This window comes from Macrobrachium nipponense, chromosome 2 (assembly GCF_015104395.2).
Source record: "Macrobrachium nipponense isolate FS-2020 chromosome 2, ASM1510439v2, whole genome shotgun sequence".
Taxonomy (NCBI): Eukaryota; Metazoa; Arthropoda; class Malacostraca; order Decapoda; family Palaemonidae; genus Macrobrachium; species Macrobrachium nipponense.
The window spans coordinates 38285702-38304923 of NC_087201.1; the positions used below are offsets into that span (position 1 = coordinate 38285702).

At 38.8% G+C, this 19222-nt stretch overlaps 2 protein-coding genes across 2 annotated transcripts in view; one reads left to right on the forward strand and one right to left on the reverse strand.

Moving 5' to 3' along the window:
• LOC135221162 (cell growth regulator with RING finger domain protein 1-like) overlaps positions 1-19222 on the reverse strand; it is a 188235-nt gene that overhangs the window by 83317 nt on the left and 85696 nt on the right.
• The window catches only part of LOC135221378 (cell growth regulator with RING finger domain protein 1-like), a 78264-nt gene that overhangs the window by 7249 nt on the left and 51793 nt on the right, over positions 1-19222 (forward strand). Inside the window, exons 2-3 of the mRNA XM_064259177.1 lie at positions 1093-1253; positions 18829-18936. Coding sequence (XP_064115247.1) covers positions 1093-1253; positions 18829-18936 — 269 coding nt within the window. The remainder of the gene's footprint in view (positions 1-1092; positions 1254-18828; positions 18937-19222) is intronic.

The following is a 19222-nucleotide window of genomic DNA, read 5'->3' on the forward strand; positions in this document are numbered from 1 at the left end:
GAAAATGGGAATGGTTCCTGATACCCGCCTCCCAGCGGCGGGAATGGGTACTAACCACCTGACTCCCACTACGTGTGTCGAATTTTTAATTCTGTCGGTCGTCGGAAATTATCAGCTATATATATACTGCCAGGTAAGTATGAACAACTTAATTGTATCATTACAATATCATGTTTTTTTAAAGTGCCCTTTGATCCCACCACCATTCCTTTTACTTTTTTATCCATTGTTTTTGGTGTTCTTCTGTCTATCCAACTTCTTTCAATTTATCTTGCTTCAATTTTCACCATCATTTGAAAAATAATTCCTCACGACAAGCTTCTGGAGTTTCTAGAAATGTGACCCAGTGGTTCAGTTGAACATGTCACCTCAACTTATGGACAGTTAGGAGCTTTGCCCATCCCAGTACCCTGGAGCCATACAGTACCCGGAAATATCTCTCATATATCCTATAGTGAACAGCAATTCCATATAAAGTAATTGATAATCTATCCTAAAGTATTTAGTAATTATCATTCAATTTAAAATATCAATTTATTCTGTTTGAAAGATATATTTGCTGAATCAATTGCATCTGAATGTATTGTAAAACCCTGGACTTTAACAGTGTAGCCTAATAAAAACATAGCTGATTGTGTAGTTCTGCCAACTTATGCTTAGACGATATGTAAGATACACAAAACATACATTTATGAAAAGATAAGAAACATCTTAGTGTGTTTATAGGAACACTTTCCTCTAATTGTTCTCTCCCGTCTCCCTTTCTCATGGTAGTATATTTTTTTTTACATTTATTTAATGCAGCACAGTATTACTACAGTGATGTTATGCTACTTACATGTATTTTCAATGTGTTTATGTGCATGTGTATGAAACTGCATATATTGTCCCCCCCCCCTCTTTTTTTTTATACAGTATTTAATACAGTATAGAATTATACTTCATACAACAGTCAAGTGTTACATGCATTTCTTTTTCAGATGTAGTATATCATTATATGATAAAATTACCTTATTTATGATAATTCATCTTAGGTCACATTCTTCCTAGTCCAAGTAATGAGCTATATTGTTAATATATAAACACAATCAGGTCGTGATGCATCAGATGGGGCCTTCATTTATAAAACCTTAAACCAGAATGTGATTTCCTCATCCTTAAGTTTAGGATCATCACACGAAAAAAAGTACCCTTTAGTTGTCTGCATGGTGCGACAAGATTCCTCAGTTGAAGAAGTGGATCCCAGTAATGTGGTTAGTATGCTTTGTACATAATTTTTAAGAATTTCACAGCCATGATATTCAGAACCCAGGCTGAGAAAGTCCACTTTATTAATGTTCACTATTTGAACTTCAGGAGATCTTACTTCTTATTCAAGTTACAGTTACTTTAAACCCTCAGAAGGTAAATGAAGTTGCTGCTAACATGGAAGGGTTCTGTAAGTGGTGCAGTCATTGGGATGCAGCTGAATTCCAGTAAAACTCAGACTTGAAACTAGCCAGTCTCATACTTGGCTCTGACTCTTATCATTTGCTTTTTAACTGTCACCTCAGCTGAAAAGACTTCAGCTTATTTGATTGTTACTTGCTGGATATTTTTAGTCCCCACAAACTTCTTAATTGATATAGGGGATCCTGAAAGAAATGCAAATGATACTTGCCTTTCTAATCTTGTTATTGTGGCTTCTAACTCATCCTGCCCCCCTGCCCCACTCTCTACCTTCCCTCCACTCAGTTGAACAGTTATTGTGTGTTTATCTGAGGTTCGTAGACTGTAGTTCACAACAAAATATGATCTTATATGCTTAGCGTAATATTATTGCATTGCAACCTAGCTATGCTATTCTTGGGGCATTGTTTTATTGTTCAACATTTTTGACTTTTTATGATTAAATTTATAATCATACTTCATATTGGCAAGTTGTCGTTTAATAATGATTATCATGCTTATTCATATGATGTTTATTTTCTTCATAGTCCTTTTAAGTGGAGTTAACTTTCATAGTCGCATAAGGAAAAATTTGTTGATTAGTCATCTTTCAAAACATTTCCTTTTTGTTCTTTAAGAGTGAATTTTTAAATTTCTTAGTAAACAAATAATATCACATTTATACAGATACATATTGTAAAGTATGATTCTTACTATAAATGCTACTTATATAAAAAAGTAATGTAGTCATTATTATCTGCAATTTATCTAAAAGGTAAAGGCAATAGCAATAATGTAAAATTGATTGATGTAAACAACATAGTACTTGTTACCCTACAAGTACTACAACATTAAATAGCAAATTATTGAATATACTACACTGCTACAATAGTATATGACAGTGATAAGATATAAATTTTCAAATGATATCTTTATGACATTTCCAAAGGAAGTTACTTTGCCTGTTACTCCTATGTTTGCAACTGCCATGTATATGGTATATGCTCAGTATATTTTACAGTGTTCATATATAAAAAATGTTGTGGCACAAAATGTTACATTAGAGGCTGGTGGATTACAAAATCTAAACAGTTTATGTTGAAGGATACATTTGTGGATAGGAGGTAAGCTGAAATATTCTGAGCTGCTTTTTTTATAATAACTTTTATGATAATTCTTGTTATAGCTCTCATATCAGATCCAGTAAGGCTTTGTAAATAACTGTCAGACACTTGTTTTTTTTCTATTTAGAAGAAGTGTATGATACCACATGGCAACACGGTATCCTTAGTTGTCTTCACAAGATTGGGATTAAAGGCAACATGATTCAGTTTCTAAAAGAAGTTTTATCAAATTGATATTTTAGTATGATTGGGGATCACCTTGTTCTCTTCTTATTTTCAAGAGGAAGGGGTCCTGCAGGGTAGTAGTGTTATAGTTTGGCATGTTATGTTATTGCACATGGTATCTTTGAAGCAGTCTTTAAAGAAGTTTTTCCTCTGATGAATTTGTACTATATGTCACAGCTTTTGATGCCTCATCTGCTTGTGGGTATGTATAAGGTAGTCTCTGGTTAATGGCGGGGCTTCTGTTCCTGGCTGAGCACCGATAACTGAAAATTGCTGATAATTATGGTAATAAATGGAGTCTATGATGTCATGAGCACCAATAAACTGCTTATTGGAGCCTCTTGACCGCTTATTTGTGCTGATAATCCACCTACCAATGCTGATAAACAGATTATTGATGCCCAAAATCGCTTAATGTCACCAAAAATCTGGTTATTAACATTGTTAGCCAAGTGCTGTAAAACCGGAACGCTGTTAACCAACACCACTGATAAGCGAGGACTGCCTGTACCTGTTCTTGATAAATGTATTTGAAAAAGCGCTGTAAGATCAGAATGCCATAAGTCGGTGCTGCCGTAACTGTGGGGGGGACTTTGTAGTCTCGAAGAATGGCTCTTGGTATTCAACTATGAAAACTGTTGTTGTGCATATCATAAGAACTGTATGGTGTTTTTAAATGGTGATATTTTATCCACTGTGAATGAGTTTGTTTTTAGTGTTAAATTTTTATCAAGTAATTTGCCTAGTTAAATTGTAAATTCATATAGGAAAGTTAAGGAATCCTTTGACATTTTGTGTCAAGTTTTCATTTGTAGTGCAATATGTCACTGGAAATTTGATTATGGCTGTCAGATCTCCTCAGCATGCATAACAAAATTGTGCTATTTTGATTTGTGTATCTGATCTATTGCTTTTAATTTTCTGTTTATTAAAATACAGTATGTGTTGTTAGCACCAGCCATCACTGGATTTTTACAAAGTAGAAAAGTGACTTCATTATATAACAAGGATCCAAATTCTCTTAAGACTTCATTTAATACAATAATTGAACAACAGTTCAGTTCTGTAAATCACAGGTCAAATTCCTCAAAACCCTTCCAAAACTCTCCATTTGATTGGAGGTCGACATCAGGTCTATATATGGTAGTAATCCCAGGTCTTAATATTAAATATCAAGGGAGGAGATAGAATTTGAAAAATGGTTATTTTTGGGATAAATTGCCCTGGCGTCACAAAACCGAAGGTCAGAGGCGAAAATCATATTCGGTTTGGAGATGTCCCAAGTCACCTTATTAAGTGGTATGAATGTCAAAGTCCTGTCGTTAAAAAACGGCATTAGCCGGCCGGCCCCCTTAAGGAGGTATGTTCTTACTAATTTCATGGGAGGCATCAGCCTTGGAGGAGTTGTAGGGTAATCTCTGATTAAGAAGATCCAAATTCTCCATTTGCTCTTTGCTGTAAAGAGCAAATGGAGAATTTGGATCTTCTTAATCAGAGATTACCCTACAACTCCTCCAAGGCTGATGCCTCCCATGAAATTAGTAAGAACTACCTCCTTAAGGGGGCCGGCCGGCTAAGCCGTTTTTTTAACGACAGGACTTTGACATTCATACCACTTAATAAGGTGACTTGGGACATCTCCAAACCGCATATGATTTTCGCCTCTGACCTTCGGTTTTGTGACGCCAGGGCAATTTATCCCAAAAATAACCATTTTCAAATTCTATCTCCTCCCTTGATATTTAATATTAAGACCTGGGATTACTACCATATATAGACCTGATGTCGACCTCCAATCAAATGGAGAGTTTTTTTTCTAAAAGTAATTTTTTGCTAGATATGAATTTTTCAATATGGTAAAAAAATAAACCCTATAAATCACGAGAAAAAAAATGTATAAAAAAGACGAAACAAAAATTGGAAAAAAGGGCTCTATTTGATTGTTCTATAATGTCTTTCTGAGTTATATACCAAATTCCAATGTTATAGCTTTAAAACTAAGTGAGGAGATAGATTTTAAAGGTCAATAAGTAGTTTTGAGATATGGGCGTTCAAAGTTTTCCTTCGTATTTCTATAAAGACAGTGTTAATAAATAATGATTATTATGAATTTATATTTCTTTTTTGTGTATTAATAAACCAAAACTATTTTATTTATCATAATTTAATCATAAATGATGATCCCTTTGCTCATATATCGTAGCCTGGGGCACTGCTTGAGGCAAGATGGGGCACTCCTTCCTGCCGAGCAAATTTTCTTCTGTATGTTAGCGAGATGTTTTCCTTGTATTTTCCTCTTTGGCATGATGACATTCTTGCCGAAACAAAGATAAACAAACGTAAATGCAAGAGAATGTCAGAGGTGAAACTCGAAGGTGTACTCTCTTTTTACAAAGACAATTTAATAAATCATGATTATTATGAATTTCATATTCCATTTTGGGTATTAAAAAACCAAGACTATGTATTTATCATAAATGAAGATCTCTTTGCTCAAAGATCATAGCCTTGGGCACAGTGTGACGTGTGCTGTCAGGCAAGAAGGGGGCGTTACTATAGTCGATTCACTTAAGGTAGAATCTTGTGCCTACGAGACGTTTGTTTGGCGGCCTCTGATTGGCTGGTACCGGGAGGTAGGCCGCTCGCCCAGTGTCTCATTATTTTCGTCTGTGGCTTAGAAAACTGGAAATATGTTTATATTTCTTCAATCATCTCACACTTTGCACAAGAAAGGAAAGTTCTTGTCAAACCATAGGATTCGGTATTGATTGTACATCTAAGTTATCTTTTCCTGAAATCAATAAGATAAAACACAAAGGAATTACAACGAGTATAAGTGAAGAGAGATGCATTTCATTCTTTATAACTGTTTTTACTTATCATAGGATTTTGCATCATTAACGCGATCAAGGCAAAATAAAACTTGTTTTCATACAAAAAATTCACCCTGAATACGCTGGTGTTTTCAGATTTTAGATACGTGTGATATGTAATGAGAAAATGAAGAATATGTCTTATTATGTTGCATCCGTAAATGATTCAAGTTTGCCGTTATTGCCTAGAGAATGTAATCTGCAAGACGTGTTTGTTGTCTCAGTAAGAGATTTGTGTTACCAATTAGTGTTATGAGAGGTCCAGTTTCGACAATATTTGTCATGCTATATCATTACATTTTTTTGTAAATAAATACACAGAATTTCCATAATAAATATCGAACATAAGGAAAAAAATTATAATAATCAGATGGTTGCATCTGGTATCGTTAGCTCAGATCTCGGCAGGCCGCGGGGAATTCAGTCCAGCAGCAAAGAAATTGAACTCTGTGGACAAACTTCGCACTCTTCAACTAAGCCTAAGCTTTAATCAGGTTGTTTCAGAATATTGTTTATAATCTTATTTAATGAATATATTTCCACACGAAAGAGATATCAGAGACTTATTTGAGTGAAATGAAATAATAATCTCAGTGAAGTAATAAACAGTAAAGAATTAGGAAAGATTGACCTTTAAGGCCGAGTCAAGTACGGATGCAACATGATAAGACATTCTTAATTTTCTCTTCACATATTACATGCATCCAAATCTGAAAACACCAGCATATTCAGAGTGATTTTATTGTAAGAAAACACGCATTTTATTTTATGTTGATCGCATGAATCATTCAAAATCCGATGATAAATAAAAACAGGTATAAAGAATGAAATGTTTTTCTCTTCACTTTTACTCGTTGTAATTCCTTTGTTTTATCTTACTGATTTCAGGAAAAGATGACTTAGTTGTACAATTAATACCGAATCCTTAGGTATGACCAAAACTTTCCTATCCTAGAAAACGTGAGATAAATGAAGAAATAGAAACATATTGCTAGTTTTCTAAGCTACAAAACGAAAATATGACGCACTGAGCGAGCAGCCTACTTCCCGGTACCGGCCAATCAGAGGCAGCCAAACAAACGTCCCGTAGGCACAAGAATCTACCTTAAATGAATCGACTATAGGCAACCCTCCCCTCTCTCTTCACTAACTACACGTATATTATGATATTCTGTAATAATACTTGAGCGATTTTTCTTCATCTGTATGTTAGCGAGATGTTTTCCTTGTCTTTTCCTCATTGGCATGATGAACTTCTTGCCGAAACATACATAAACATATGTAAAAGCAAGCGAATGTCACGAGGTGAAACTCGAACGTGTAACCTACTTGAAGTCTATGGTCCAACTGATTCATGATTGAACCAGATACTCGCTTCTGTGAGCCACGGAATCTCTATAGATGCCATTTCTCACAATTTCTTTGCCAATAATTATCAAAATTTACGATAACAGAAGAAATACTGCATTTTCTAGTACGGATGAATGTTTTAGGCTTATTGAGTTATGTTTACTAATTACCCTGTAACTACGAAAGTAAGAGGAATTTTGACGAAATATTTCGTATACGTATTCTCAATTGCCATATGATGCTCCATGAATTTTTTCATGACTTTGCATTTTTCGCCCTATACCACCATATATAGGGGTTCCGGCCGGCCCCCTTAACAGGTACAAGCTGAACCCTTTCAGCCTGGGCTAAAATATATATTAAGAGCACTAGACTTTAAGGGTGTAAATTAATCCTTACAGGATAGGCTAAATATATATATGTATATTAAGCAAACCTGCAGATTTGCTAAATAGTATATGTATAGTGGTACCTCGACATACGAAAGGCTCAACTTAAGAAAAACTTGAGATACGAAAGCAAATACGAAGAATATTTTGGCTCTACTTATGAAAATAGTTCAGGATACTAAAGGTTGTTGCTATAAAGTCCCGAGATTCACCCGGACCACCGATAACAATTTTAAAACTTGCGCACCAACAACTGAGTAGACTCGCCACCATCCTCCCACTCTCCCATTGGCTCCTGATGCTAGTCACCGCCATAAGATCCTGCTCTCCTATTGGTCAGCATCTCTCCCATGATCCCATCATGGATCTACGTAGCGCCGTGCTTTTTCGGCCACTTCGCAGCATCATCGGTATCGTAAGCACGCGGAATTCGTTCGTTATATACGAGTGATTTCGTTGTAGTACTACTTTATCGTGTTGTGTGAGAACTTTAGTACGTACGTATACGTACCACATAACTTAATTACGTACAGTATATACGTAGTCATGGGTCCCAAGAAAGTTGAAGTTCACGGAAAGAAGAGGATGCTTTCTTTGGAGACAAAAATGGAGATAATTAAAAAGTATGAAGCTGGCATGCGATTGAGTTTGATCGCCAAGGAATATGGCTGAAATCCATCGACAATAGGCACCATCCTTAAGCAGAAGGATCCCATCAAAGCAGCACACCTTCCAAGGGCGTGACTATTTTGTCTAGCAAGAGGAGCCACATGCACAACGAGATGGAAAGGCTGCTTCTTGTTTGGATAAAGACAAAGAAATCGCTGGCGATACAATAACGGAGACGGCAGTCTGCCACAAGGCCAGCGCTATTTTCGGCGATTTGATTGCCCAGGCCGAAGACGACGGAGGAGAAGGGACATCGACGCCAACCCCAGAGTTCAAGGCTTCTCATGGGTGGTTCGAAAAATTCTGTAAATGGACTGGCATCCATTCGGAGGTGCGGCATGGGGAGGCGGCCAGCTCGGACACGAAAGTGGCTGAAGCCTTTATTAAGACGTTCGGCGAGATGACAATCAAGGAAGGCTACAGTTCTCAGCAAGTCTTCAACTGTGATGAGACTGGCCTTCTTTGGAAAAAAATGCCTCGTCGGACGTACGTCACTTAGGAAGAGAAGAAGCTACCCGAGCATAAGCCTATGAAAGGCAGGCTTATGCTCTCACTTTGTTCGAACGCCAGTGGGGATTGCAAGATGAAGCCCCTACTTGTGTATCATTCGTAGACTCCTCGAGCCTTCAAGGCCCACAAAGTGCTTAAGGAGAAGCTTCCAGTGATGTGGAGGGCTAATGCGAAAGCCTGGGTAATGAGACTTTTGTTCACCGAGTGGGTAAATCTGTGTTTCGGCCCGACAGTGAAAAAATTCTAGGAAGAGAAGCGCCTCCCTCTGAAATGTCTGCTGTTGTTGGACAATGCCCCTGCTCACCCTCCTGGCCTCGAGGAAGATATCCTGGCAGAGTATTCTTTTATCAAGGTTCTTTATCTTCTGCCTAACACCACCCCTCTCCTCCAGCCCATGGACCAACAAGTGATATCGAACTTCAAGAAGCTGTATGTATACGAAACATCTTTTCAAGAGATGTTTCGACATCACCGATACCACAAACCTCACCTTGCATGAATTTTGGAAAGAGCATTTTGATGTTGTGATATGCATCCAACTCATCGATCAGGCTTGGCAGGAGGTTTCGAGGCGAACCTTGAATTCTTCGTGGAGGAAACTCTGGCCTGATGCCGTATCTGCCCGAGACTTTGAGGGATTCGATATGGGCGAAGCTGGTGCTGCAGATTCAGGAACAGTTGACGATCCTGAAACTGTTTTGCAATCAGATCTTGACGAGATCGTTGCACTCGGCAAGTCCATGGGACTGGTCGTCGACGAGGACGACTCCAATGACCTTCCCGAGGAGCACCAAGAGGAGCTTACGACGGATGACCTGAAGGAGTTGGAGGCCATGCAACATAATGTCATTCAAGAAAAGTTCTCTAGCAGTGGCAAGGAGGAGGAGGACGACCCTATGACAACGGCAGAAATTAAGGATGCTCTAGCTGCTTTTCATAAGGTGCAATCATTTGTAGAAAAAAAAGACACCCCGAAAAGGTTTACACAGGTCGTATGCTTGCGCAGTTCGATGATGTTTGCCTGAGTCGTTTCAGGAACATTGTGAAAAGTAGGCAGAAGCAATCTTCCTTGGATAGTTATATTTTAAAGAGGCCTTTAGTAGGAGTAAGCAAAAAGGAAGATCCAATTGATACTACGAAAAAACAGAAAGTTGAAAGTGGTGAAGAAATTGAAATTTTGTATTAAAAAAAAAGTATAAAAAAGTAAAAAAAAAATGTAAAAAAGAAAAGAAAATTTAATTTTAAGTTTTTTTTTTTTTTTTTTTTTTTTTTTTGTAAAGTTAAGTGTTACAGTTTTGTTAATGTGTTTCGTAAAGTTTAGTTTATGTTTCCTGACATTTTTTAATGTTTCGTAAAGTTGAGTGTACGTACTATAAGAAGTTTTCTGCCGTTTGTCCTCCTCCTCCGTCGCTACTTTCGGAGATAGCCTCACTCGAAAGGTAAGGTCCCACATTTTACTACATACATACGTATGTACATACATATTTCATGTATACCATGTACACTAATACATTTTATTTACAGGTACGTACATGTTAGTACTAGTACGTATTAAGTTAGGTATTGAATGGTCCAAATTGTTGTTGTATTTCATTGTTTATTGGTCAATTTAGCTTTATTATAAAATTTACTGGGGTGTTTTTGTAGGGCTTGGAATGGATTAGGCATTTTACATGTAAAATATGGTTCAAGATACAAAAAGTTCATGTTACGAAGGCCACCTCGGAACGGATTAATTTCGTATGTCGAGATACCACTGTACAGGAAATCCCCAGTTATCGGCGGTGGTTCTGTTCCGATGGCTTGATGATAAGCAAAAATGGCGCTTATTGGTTCCAATAACTGGATTTTGGTGCTGATAACCAGTTCTTATGAAATGCACAACACAAGTTTTCATAGTTGAATACCTAAAGCCATTCTTTGAGACTACAGTGTTCCCCCATATTTGTGGGGATGGGTACCAGACCCCCCGTTAATAGCTAGAACCTGCAAATAGTTGAAACCCCTGTAAAAACACTTAAAACTGCCTATTTTGTTAGTTAAAACTCAAGAAAAACCCACTAAAAATGTTTATACCTGGTTTGTTTAAGTTAGTATATCACAAAAAGTGCATGTTATGAATAAATTAATAAGAAAAAACCCCAGGAATTTGTGGATATTTTTCATAGAAAAATACCCAAATAGGCAAACTTTTTGGGAATATCTGCAAATAAGTGAGTCTGCCAATCCGGAGTCTGCAAATACGGTGGTGTTCACTGTACCTCTGTTATAGCATCAACAGGTTTTGTAAAAAAAAAGTGGCACCAAATTATGGCGTTCCGATCTTACAGCGCTTTTTCAAATACACTTATCAAGGACAGGTATGGGCAGTCATCGCTTATCGGTGATGTCTGTTAATGGTGCCTTTGTTAGGTGTGTACTGGAGCCGATACTCTATCATCGGCAACGATAACTGGGAATCAGAACATTTTGGTGCTAGACAAGCTCCATAAAACTGGATCGCAGATAACTGAGGCCACCAATAACCAGGGACTGCCTATTAAGCACACCACCAGACTTGGTCAAACTTGAAGGTTGGCCAGTTGAGAAAAAACACATCAATGGGAAGAGAGATATGCAAAATGCACAATGTGTAAGAAAACAATTGAAAAATTTTATGTACCTTCTACTGGAAATTGAAAGTGAATGTATTTACAGCCTTGTGCCAGGCCTATTTTCTAGGAAACTCATAGAAATATGCTAATTTTACCAAGTAATACATGTTTTTTTTCTAATTAGTTTATTTTGTAAAATTATAATGCAACAAATTCTAAGTAGTATGTATATTTGTTGTACAATATTTACAAGATTTATTGAAATGGGGAGATGCAATACCTGTTTGTGAGGTACATATATATTTTTCTAATACTAATTTACACTATTCTTTGTAAAATTTCAATTATAGCCGGCATACTAAAACCAAAAGCTATCCCTGGGTATATTTATGAGCAAATAAATGAAAAAACATCCTTGGATAGAGAGGGTCAGTAAATTCCTCCATGAAGTCTCATGGCATACTGATCCCCCTCTTTCCTTTGCTGAGCTACTAGAGTATCCATAAGTCATTTATGGCCCATTGAAGTGATATAAACATCTTCCCCGCCAAATTCACGCAAACCATATGACGTGTAATGGTAATACTCGTGAGTTGGCCCGGCATTCACTCAAAACCTGTTATAGTTCCTCATATGACCATGTTTGTCTTGTAAGGGTTCAAAAACATCAATGAAAAGAGGAAGATATGCAGATATACATGGTATAAGCAAAACATTTCTAAACAACATTCTACACTTTCCACAAAGTTGAAAGTGAATACAGTCAACCCCCTGGATTCACGGGGCTTTTAAAAATGCTTATAACTCCTTATTTTGATAGTTCAAACACCAAAGAAAAAAACCTCTAAAAATGCTTATACCTAGGTATTTTAATAGTTTTATCACAAAACATGGATTTAATAATGAAAGTGATATGAAAATACAGTAATTAGTGCACATCTCTATGAAAAATGGCACAAATAGGAAAATTTTCTGCAAATGTGGATATACGTTCCACAAAAAAATCTGCAATTAGGTGAAGCCATGAATCTAGATCCAAAAATAGGCGGGTGTCCACTGTATTTCTAACCCTGTGCAGTGCCTCCTTTTTAAGACTTCTAAAATTATGCTAATTTTACCTAGTTATACATGTTTTTTCTAATATTTTTTTTATTTTGAAAAATTACAATTACAATCTACATAATACTATATAACAGATAAAAACTAAAATTAGTAACCAATTCAGTGTACAGTGAAGCCTCAGTTTTCATACATAATTCATTCCATAACCTCCCACGAAGTCTGATAAGTACAAAATCTGAAACAATAATTCCCATAAGGAATATGTAATGTAAATACAGTTAATGTAGTCCAGACACCCAAAAATGTTTTTAAAAAATACACTTAATAGGGAATAAACAGTTTTATATACAGAAACTAGTGAGAAATAAATATAAATGACTAATAAAATTAATAATGAATAAATGAACATTTAACATTACTCTTACCTTTATGGAAAATTCTTCTTAGTGTATGGAAGATGAGAGGATGGGGAGGGGAGGGAGGAGGAGAGATGATGTTGTTTGGGGAATGGGGAATCCCACTTCCAAAAGGATTTCAGGTATGTCCTTCTTCTGTTCAAGTTTCTTCAGACACTCGGGTAGAGAAAGCAACCGATGACTGCTCCATTCGTGAATGGGGAGCTTCAGGTACGTGATTCTTGAGTGGGACTCACATCACCTTGGGTACTTTGGTTTCTTCAAAACCTGAAGCTACCCTTTACCAGTGCCATGGAATCACTCTGAGGGCTGATATAGAGCCTGCCTCTGCTTGAGATTCCTTGAATTCTCAGGCAATAGAAGCAACTGATACGCAAAAGATTTGGGAATCAGGAGCTTCAGGAGTGTGGTCTTCCAAGGAGACCTGCATCACCCTAGGTACTTGGGTTTCTTAGAAACCCCAAATTACCTTTACTAGTATTGTGGGTCCCCCCCACAGGCTGATGTAGGCTCCTCTATCACTGATGAATCTCCATGACACCAATAAGAAGAGAGTGAGTGCACAACATGTAAGCACTGCCTCACCCCCTGCCAGTCCTCTCCTGGGTACTCGGCCAGGATCCCTTAATGGTGCAGCCGACTTGCGAGTCCGTGCACCTGTACACCTTGAGAAGCTGCCAAGGCTTCAAAGAAGACTGGGGCATATCTTGAAGGCATCCAAAGTCCACACCTGAGAGTGCGCAGTCCCTCTCTGTGACAGCTCTTGCCCGCGTACGAGCTGCTTACCTGGTGATAGCCTCCTTGCACATTTGCATGAACATACCCTCCTACCCTCTCCTGTACAAGAACAGTTTTGGACCAATAGTGGAATTCAAGAGTTTGTTGTAGTCTTTATCTTCATTGTGTGTTGTCATTTCCTCCCCTTCTTCTTCCAAAAGCCACCAAGCATAGGAAGAAGGGTGCCTCTTCCAACCATGGAAGTGCCATAGGGCTTCTGACAGCCAATCTCCTTCCACAGAGACGGCCAAGGGGTCTCTCACTAGTGGTACTACCAGAACTGCAACTCTTGATTTGTGAAACATGGGAGCAACCACTGCCCAGGGTTCCACGGACCCCTGGTGCAATGGTACCAGTCCTGGGAATCCTTCCTGGTCTGATAAGAGTTCCCAGTCTACAGACCTGGACCCTTCCAAGCAGAGAGAATGAGTTCAGAGTGTGCGGCTCACACTCAACCTCTGCCCATTCCTGTATGCTTCTGTATGGGAATGGTCCCGGACGAATGATGTTGGCCTACTGGTCCACTCACTTAGGAAAAGTAAGAGGGGATTCCACATCCACACTTGGGGCTTCAGCATCCTTCAGGTACAGCAAGGATGCTAGGTATCTCTCACCTGTCCTTTCTTTCTCCTGATAAGGATTTATTCATACATAGGCAGACTTCCATGTGTTGATGAAACCAGGCAAAATGCTTGAAAGCAATGAACTTGCTGAAAGTCCTGTTTCACACTGTGGGGTGCAAACCGAACTTAGATGTTGAGATTATATAAAGCCTTGGTCTTTTCAAAATTAAGTTATGGGTGTGAAGTGTACACTTCTGCAAAGCCAAATAGCCTTAAAATTCTCAACTCAATTCATTACAGAGGAGTACAGTTGTGTACAGGAGCATGTAAATCATCTCCCACCAAGAGCATGCTTGTAGATGCTGGTGAGATGTTGCTAGATCTTCATTACAAGCATCTGCTGGTTCAGGGCTGGTATAGATTTCAAGGCTACTTAAGTCTTTAACCAGCATTTGTATGAGAAAGGAAAGGCATTGGCAGTTTTACGAAAATCACCCCAAGCAACCTCATCCATTTGCTTTTAGAATAAATTTTATTGTCAGTGAATTAAACACACTAAGGATTGAGATTTTACCAGCAAAATATACAGTTAGTTCCCCCTGGAACTTTCCAGAGGTATTTTAATTTTACGAAGACAGAATTGTCCTGTGAGTCCCATGAGGTCAATATTTTTAGAACATTCCTCGCAACATGGTAGCTCCACTGCAGTTTTCATGGATGGCTGGCATCGGCTTTGGAGTGGCCTTCCCTGATATAGAAAGAAGCGGGAGGTTATCATCTGTTGCGTCAATTTTTACAGCAGAACTATATGAAGTTTTAAAGGCTTTAAAGGGAATTTTAATTAAGAATGAAAATACTTATATATTGTGAATCAAGAAATGTTCTTCAGTCACTGGAATCTTTTAACTTGTTAAACCCTCTGATTTTAGATATATTGGAATGGCTGCTTTTACAAAAAAGAAGAGGGAAAGAAGTAAAGTTCCATTAGGTGCCTTCCCATGTTGGGGTGGTTTGGAATGAGAAAGCTGACCAACTTGCAAAGTTGGCAGTCAGCTCCCGAGAACCCACAAGATGCCTACTGCCTTATCGGGATTTATATCCTGTAGTAGATCAGAGAAACAAAAATATGTTGGCAGTCCCAATGGGAGAATATTTTAACTAATCAAAAAATGCACAGTATCACATTATCAGTGTCTCCTTGGTTATATCCCTATATGCCAAGGACTCATGGGTTCTTGATGTCCTGTGAAAATCCTCCATTTTGAGGATTTTCACAGGACATCACGAACTATGCTGTGCCCTTGACTGTTAGGCATTTGTTGGTTGAATGTCCCAGACTTGGGAATTTGAGACGTAGGTTCCTGAAACGATTCCTAGATAGTCGAGGAAGAGAAGTCACAGTCGTTGTCTCCATTGTCTTTGTCTGTCGGTGCTGCCTTACCTTCTTCTTTTGATGCTTGCTAGCAGAAGAAGAAGATGGTTGCTTCCTCCCCTGCTCCAAAAAAGTCCCGTCACAGGACTCCTAAGGGGCTGTCTACCTCCACAGAGGAGGCAGAGGAATCTCTTGTCGTCTCACCCGTCTCCGGACTTTGGGGGCCCATATCATGTACCTCACTGAGGTATCATGATTCGGGAGCTTGAGTGCACGGGTCTCCAAGCCCCGCACAATTGGAACCAGTTCTAGGAAGTCTTCTTCCAAGGTGTTGAAGCTTGCAGGTGCTTCTGTACCTCCTATCGATACTTCTTCGAGTACTCGGCCAGGTTCCGACCAAGTACTTCTGACTCAAGGTTCCAAGGACCTGGCGATGCAACGAGGAGGTCCCCTCCTCAGTCTTCTTCTTTCCTGGAAGCTTTGGCCTCAAAGAAGACTAGGGTACATTGTGAGGTGCAGGCATTGCTGAAGATGATACGTACTATTAGTACTTATTTGGATATGTATTTCCGAATACGTGTATTTTTCTGGGACCGGAGATGACTTCTTTAATTAATTGGGTTAATTAAAGTGAAGAACCTCCTATCACCATTTATCGATAGCAACTCCTGTACAGGATCCACGGAACCCTGTGCCATGGGATTTGCAGGCATGGATTATTTGGATATGCATGTTACCAGAGGTGCGCAGTTCTCCCAGACAACCTGTGTTGCCAGAGGTGCACAGGGCTCCAATAAGACCCCCTGTGTCACCAATTTGTTGCGGGAATCTTTTCCATTTGCAGTTATGAGGTCTTCTGCTGCTGCACAGAGTCCCAAGGACTTCCCGTGGACACCGGTAAGGTCCCCCAGTCTACAGACCAGGGCCTGACTTATTGATAAAGCGTGAAGTTCCAACACTCAAGTGCGGCCTCACTCCCCAGCATATTCTTGCATGGGAATGGTGTCAGGGTCCCAGACAGGTGATGCAAACCCACAGGTAAGCTCACCTGAAGGAGAAGGTCTCGTGCCTAGTCTTCTTGTCTATAGAGGCCTATGCCTTCAGCCAGACTATGACACTCGAGGAGATGAGGTTCTATCATGCTTGAGTTTGTCCTGGAACTTGTAGCAAGACTTTTGAGTCACATTCAGTCCCATCACAAAACTGGTTAGTCGTAATCATGCAAGATACTACTGTATCCAGTTGAGAGTGCTTTGGTATTATATTGCCCAATGAGGACTTCTAACATCTCAAGCCTGGCGTGGTTGTATGCATGCCTCAATAGAACTTTTTCCACCAAGAAAGAAGTGTTAAAAAACACACTTTCTTTTAAGCCTCGTGAAGCTATCGAACGAGCGTACTCGACCACCAACGTGTGGCCAGGAATTCATTCCAAGTACCTCATGAGGATAGGAACATTTGTCTGTCCCTTGCACTCCAGGAGGACCTGTCAATTTTACAGGTATTAAAACAGAAAGTGGCATAGGCTGCCCACTCTCAAATCCTTCTACCTTGGGCCCTGTGGTGGCTGCTCAACAAGTTGTGTACCTTCCCCAGATCCCACAGTGGATAGTTTGCATCTCACCTAAGGTGTTCACCTGTGGCAAAGAGCAAACGTGTGTGGGGGACTGGCTCCATCCCTTCCCTCTTTTATCTCTCCTCTCCCACAGAGAGAGATGAGTTGCCATCCATCACATGCTGGTTGGGCCGGTCATGCAGGTAAGTCTACATAACTGAGCACTCTGTCTATAATCTTAGATAGATTAATGGATGCAAGGCCTTCCCTCTCTCTAGCAAGGGGAGAGAGGGGCTGATGATAAAACAAACCCATTGGTTATCCATAGTTTTATTGTCTCTGACGCTCTGGGTTCATCCAAGCCTTTTTCAAAGCAATGTTGCTACACACACGCATACATAAATTCAAAGGTTCCAAAAGTCTGACAGTTGAACATTCTGTCATTTACACTTCTATTCAACACGTCAGAGGTTGGTCTCCTTCCTTACTCTTACATGACCAGGAAGGAGTCCCAGGTGAGGCAAACTCCAGTCAGTTCAGAAGCTTACTCAGAATCCTCCCTCCAAAAAGTAAGCCATTCCTTTGTAAAGGACTGATGGTTTGTATATTGTGTAGGAACAAATGACAAATTTTTAAAGTAATGTTTATTTTTTTCCAACTATGCAAACCTAAGGTCCTTTACAAGTTATATGCCCACTTCTACCACCCCTCATTCTGCTTCCTGGGCCAAAAGGCAAAGTGGGTGTATACTGACTGGGTGGGCAGGACTCCCACCTATAGTCGGTAGTTAACTATGTACTCTATCACATTGTTTAAAGTTAAATGGCTGTTTTCCAACTGTGCCGAAAGTAGTAATTCCTATTGTAAACAACCTCAGGTTTGTATAGTTAGTAAAAATACAAATTACTTTAAAAATTTGTCATATCAGTGCAATTACCTTAAAAATTTGTCATATCAGTGCAATTACCTCCCTCATATCTTATTTATGATCTCTCAAAAATATTCTGACTAATGTTGTCTTTCGTCTTATTGATATTATTGACCCATTCCTCATTTGACAGATATTTTCATTTCTTGGCACCCATATGTGTTTTAGTAATAAATTCTGTGAACTATCCTAACAATGCCACTCCATGAGTATATGGCTTTGTCAACATCATGAACCTGTTTGCCCAATTATATACACTTTTACCTCTCCTTGACCTTTTAACTCATCTATCTAAACATTGAGTATTAAGTAGCATTTTCTATTCATTGTCCTTCATCCGTTCCTGAACTTAGTGAATGTACCTTTTGCTTTTTTCTGTCCATTATTGTATCCCAGGTCTCATTTTCTAGCAGATTGAATAGTACATTCTCAATGTCAAACCAGCCTTTGTTATCTGTCTGCTCCTACTCATGTATGGTTTTTAGGTTTGCAAATTTTTTTTAATTGTAACGGCCTCACAATATTTATCTTCAGTTAGTTTTACTATGTTTAAACTGATATTCTTGACTTTTTTTGTTGGTGCTTTAAATTTCAACTTTAATGCGGCTATGACCAATTGGTAACCACTGTTGATATATGCTCCTTTATAGCTCCTAACATTCTTCAGTGTCCTTTTCTTCTCTTGGTTAACATATAGTATGTGATCAGTTTAGTTTCTATGACTCATCTGGAGCAGTCCAGGTGTATTTGTAGATGTTCATTTGTTGAAAAAAGATACATTCAATCAGTACCTTCCAACATATGTACACACACACAATACGGGTACGATAGTCTCAGGAAAAAACTAGGGAACAATGACAGAAAACCTGGGTGAATAGCAAGAAGTCACAAAGAATGTTGCTTTACGTACTCATATTTTTCTAGTTTAGTACACTGGTTAGTGTTTAGTTTTGATTAAACATCCTTTCACCATGTTGAATTCATCTCTTGCAGGGTGCATTGATTACCATCATTCATATTAAAGATTCAGAATGTCAGGTCCCTACTTGTATTCTACATCAGTACCTGAAGCAGTATTCTGGCCAGCTAACACGGTTACAGGTAAATGCTTAATATTTTTATGTACAAATTATTGATCTTCATTATAAATCAGTGACCAGTCTTACCAAATGTAGGCAGCCCTCAGTTAACAGCGGTATTAGTTAATGGCTATCCAGTTTTACAGAATTTGTCTAGCGACACTGTTAACTGGATTATCTATGCCGATCTCTTGGTAGCATCGCTGATATCCGGTTAGCAGGGCCAATTTCTAGTTAACAGCAGCCCCAATCTCTGGTTAACGGCCCTGATATTCGGTTAGTGGCGCCGTTAAGCAGGTTTTTAGTGC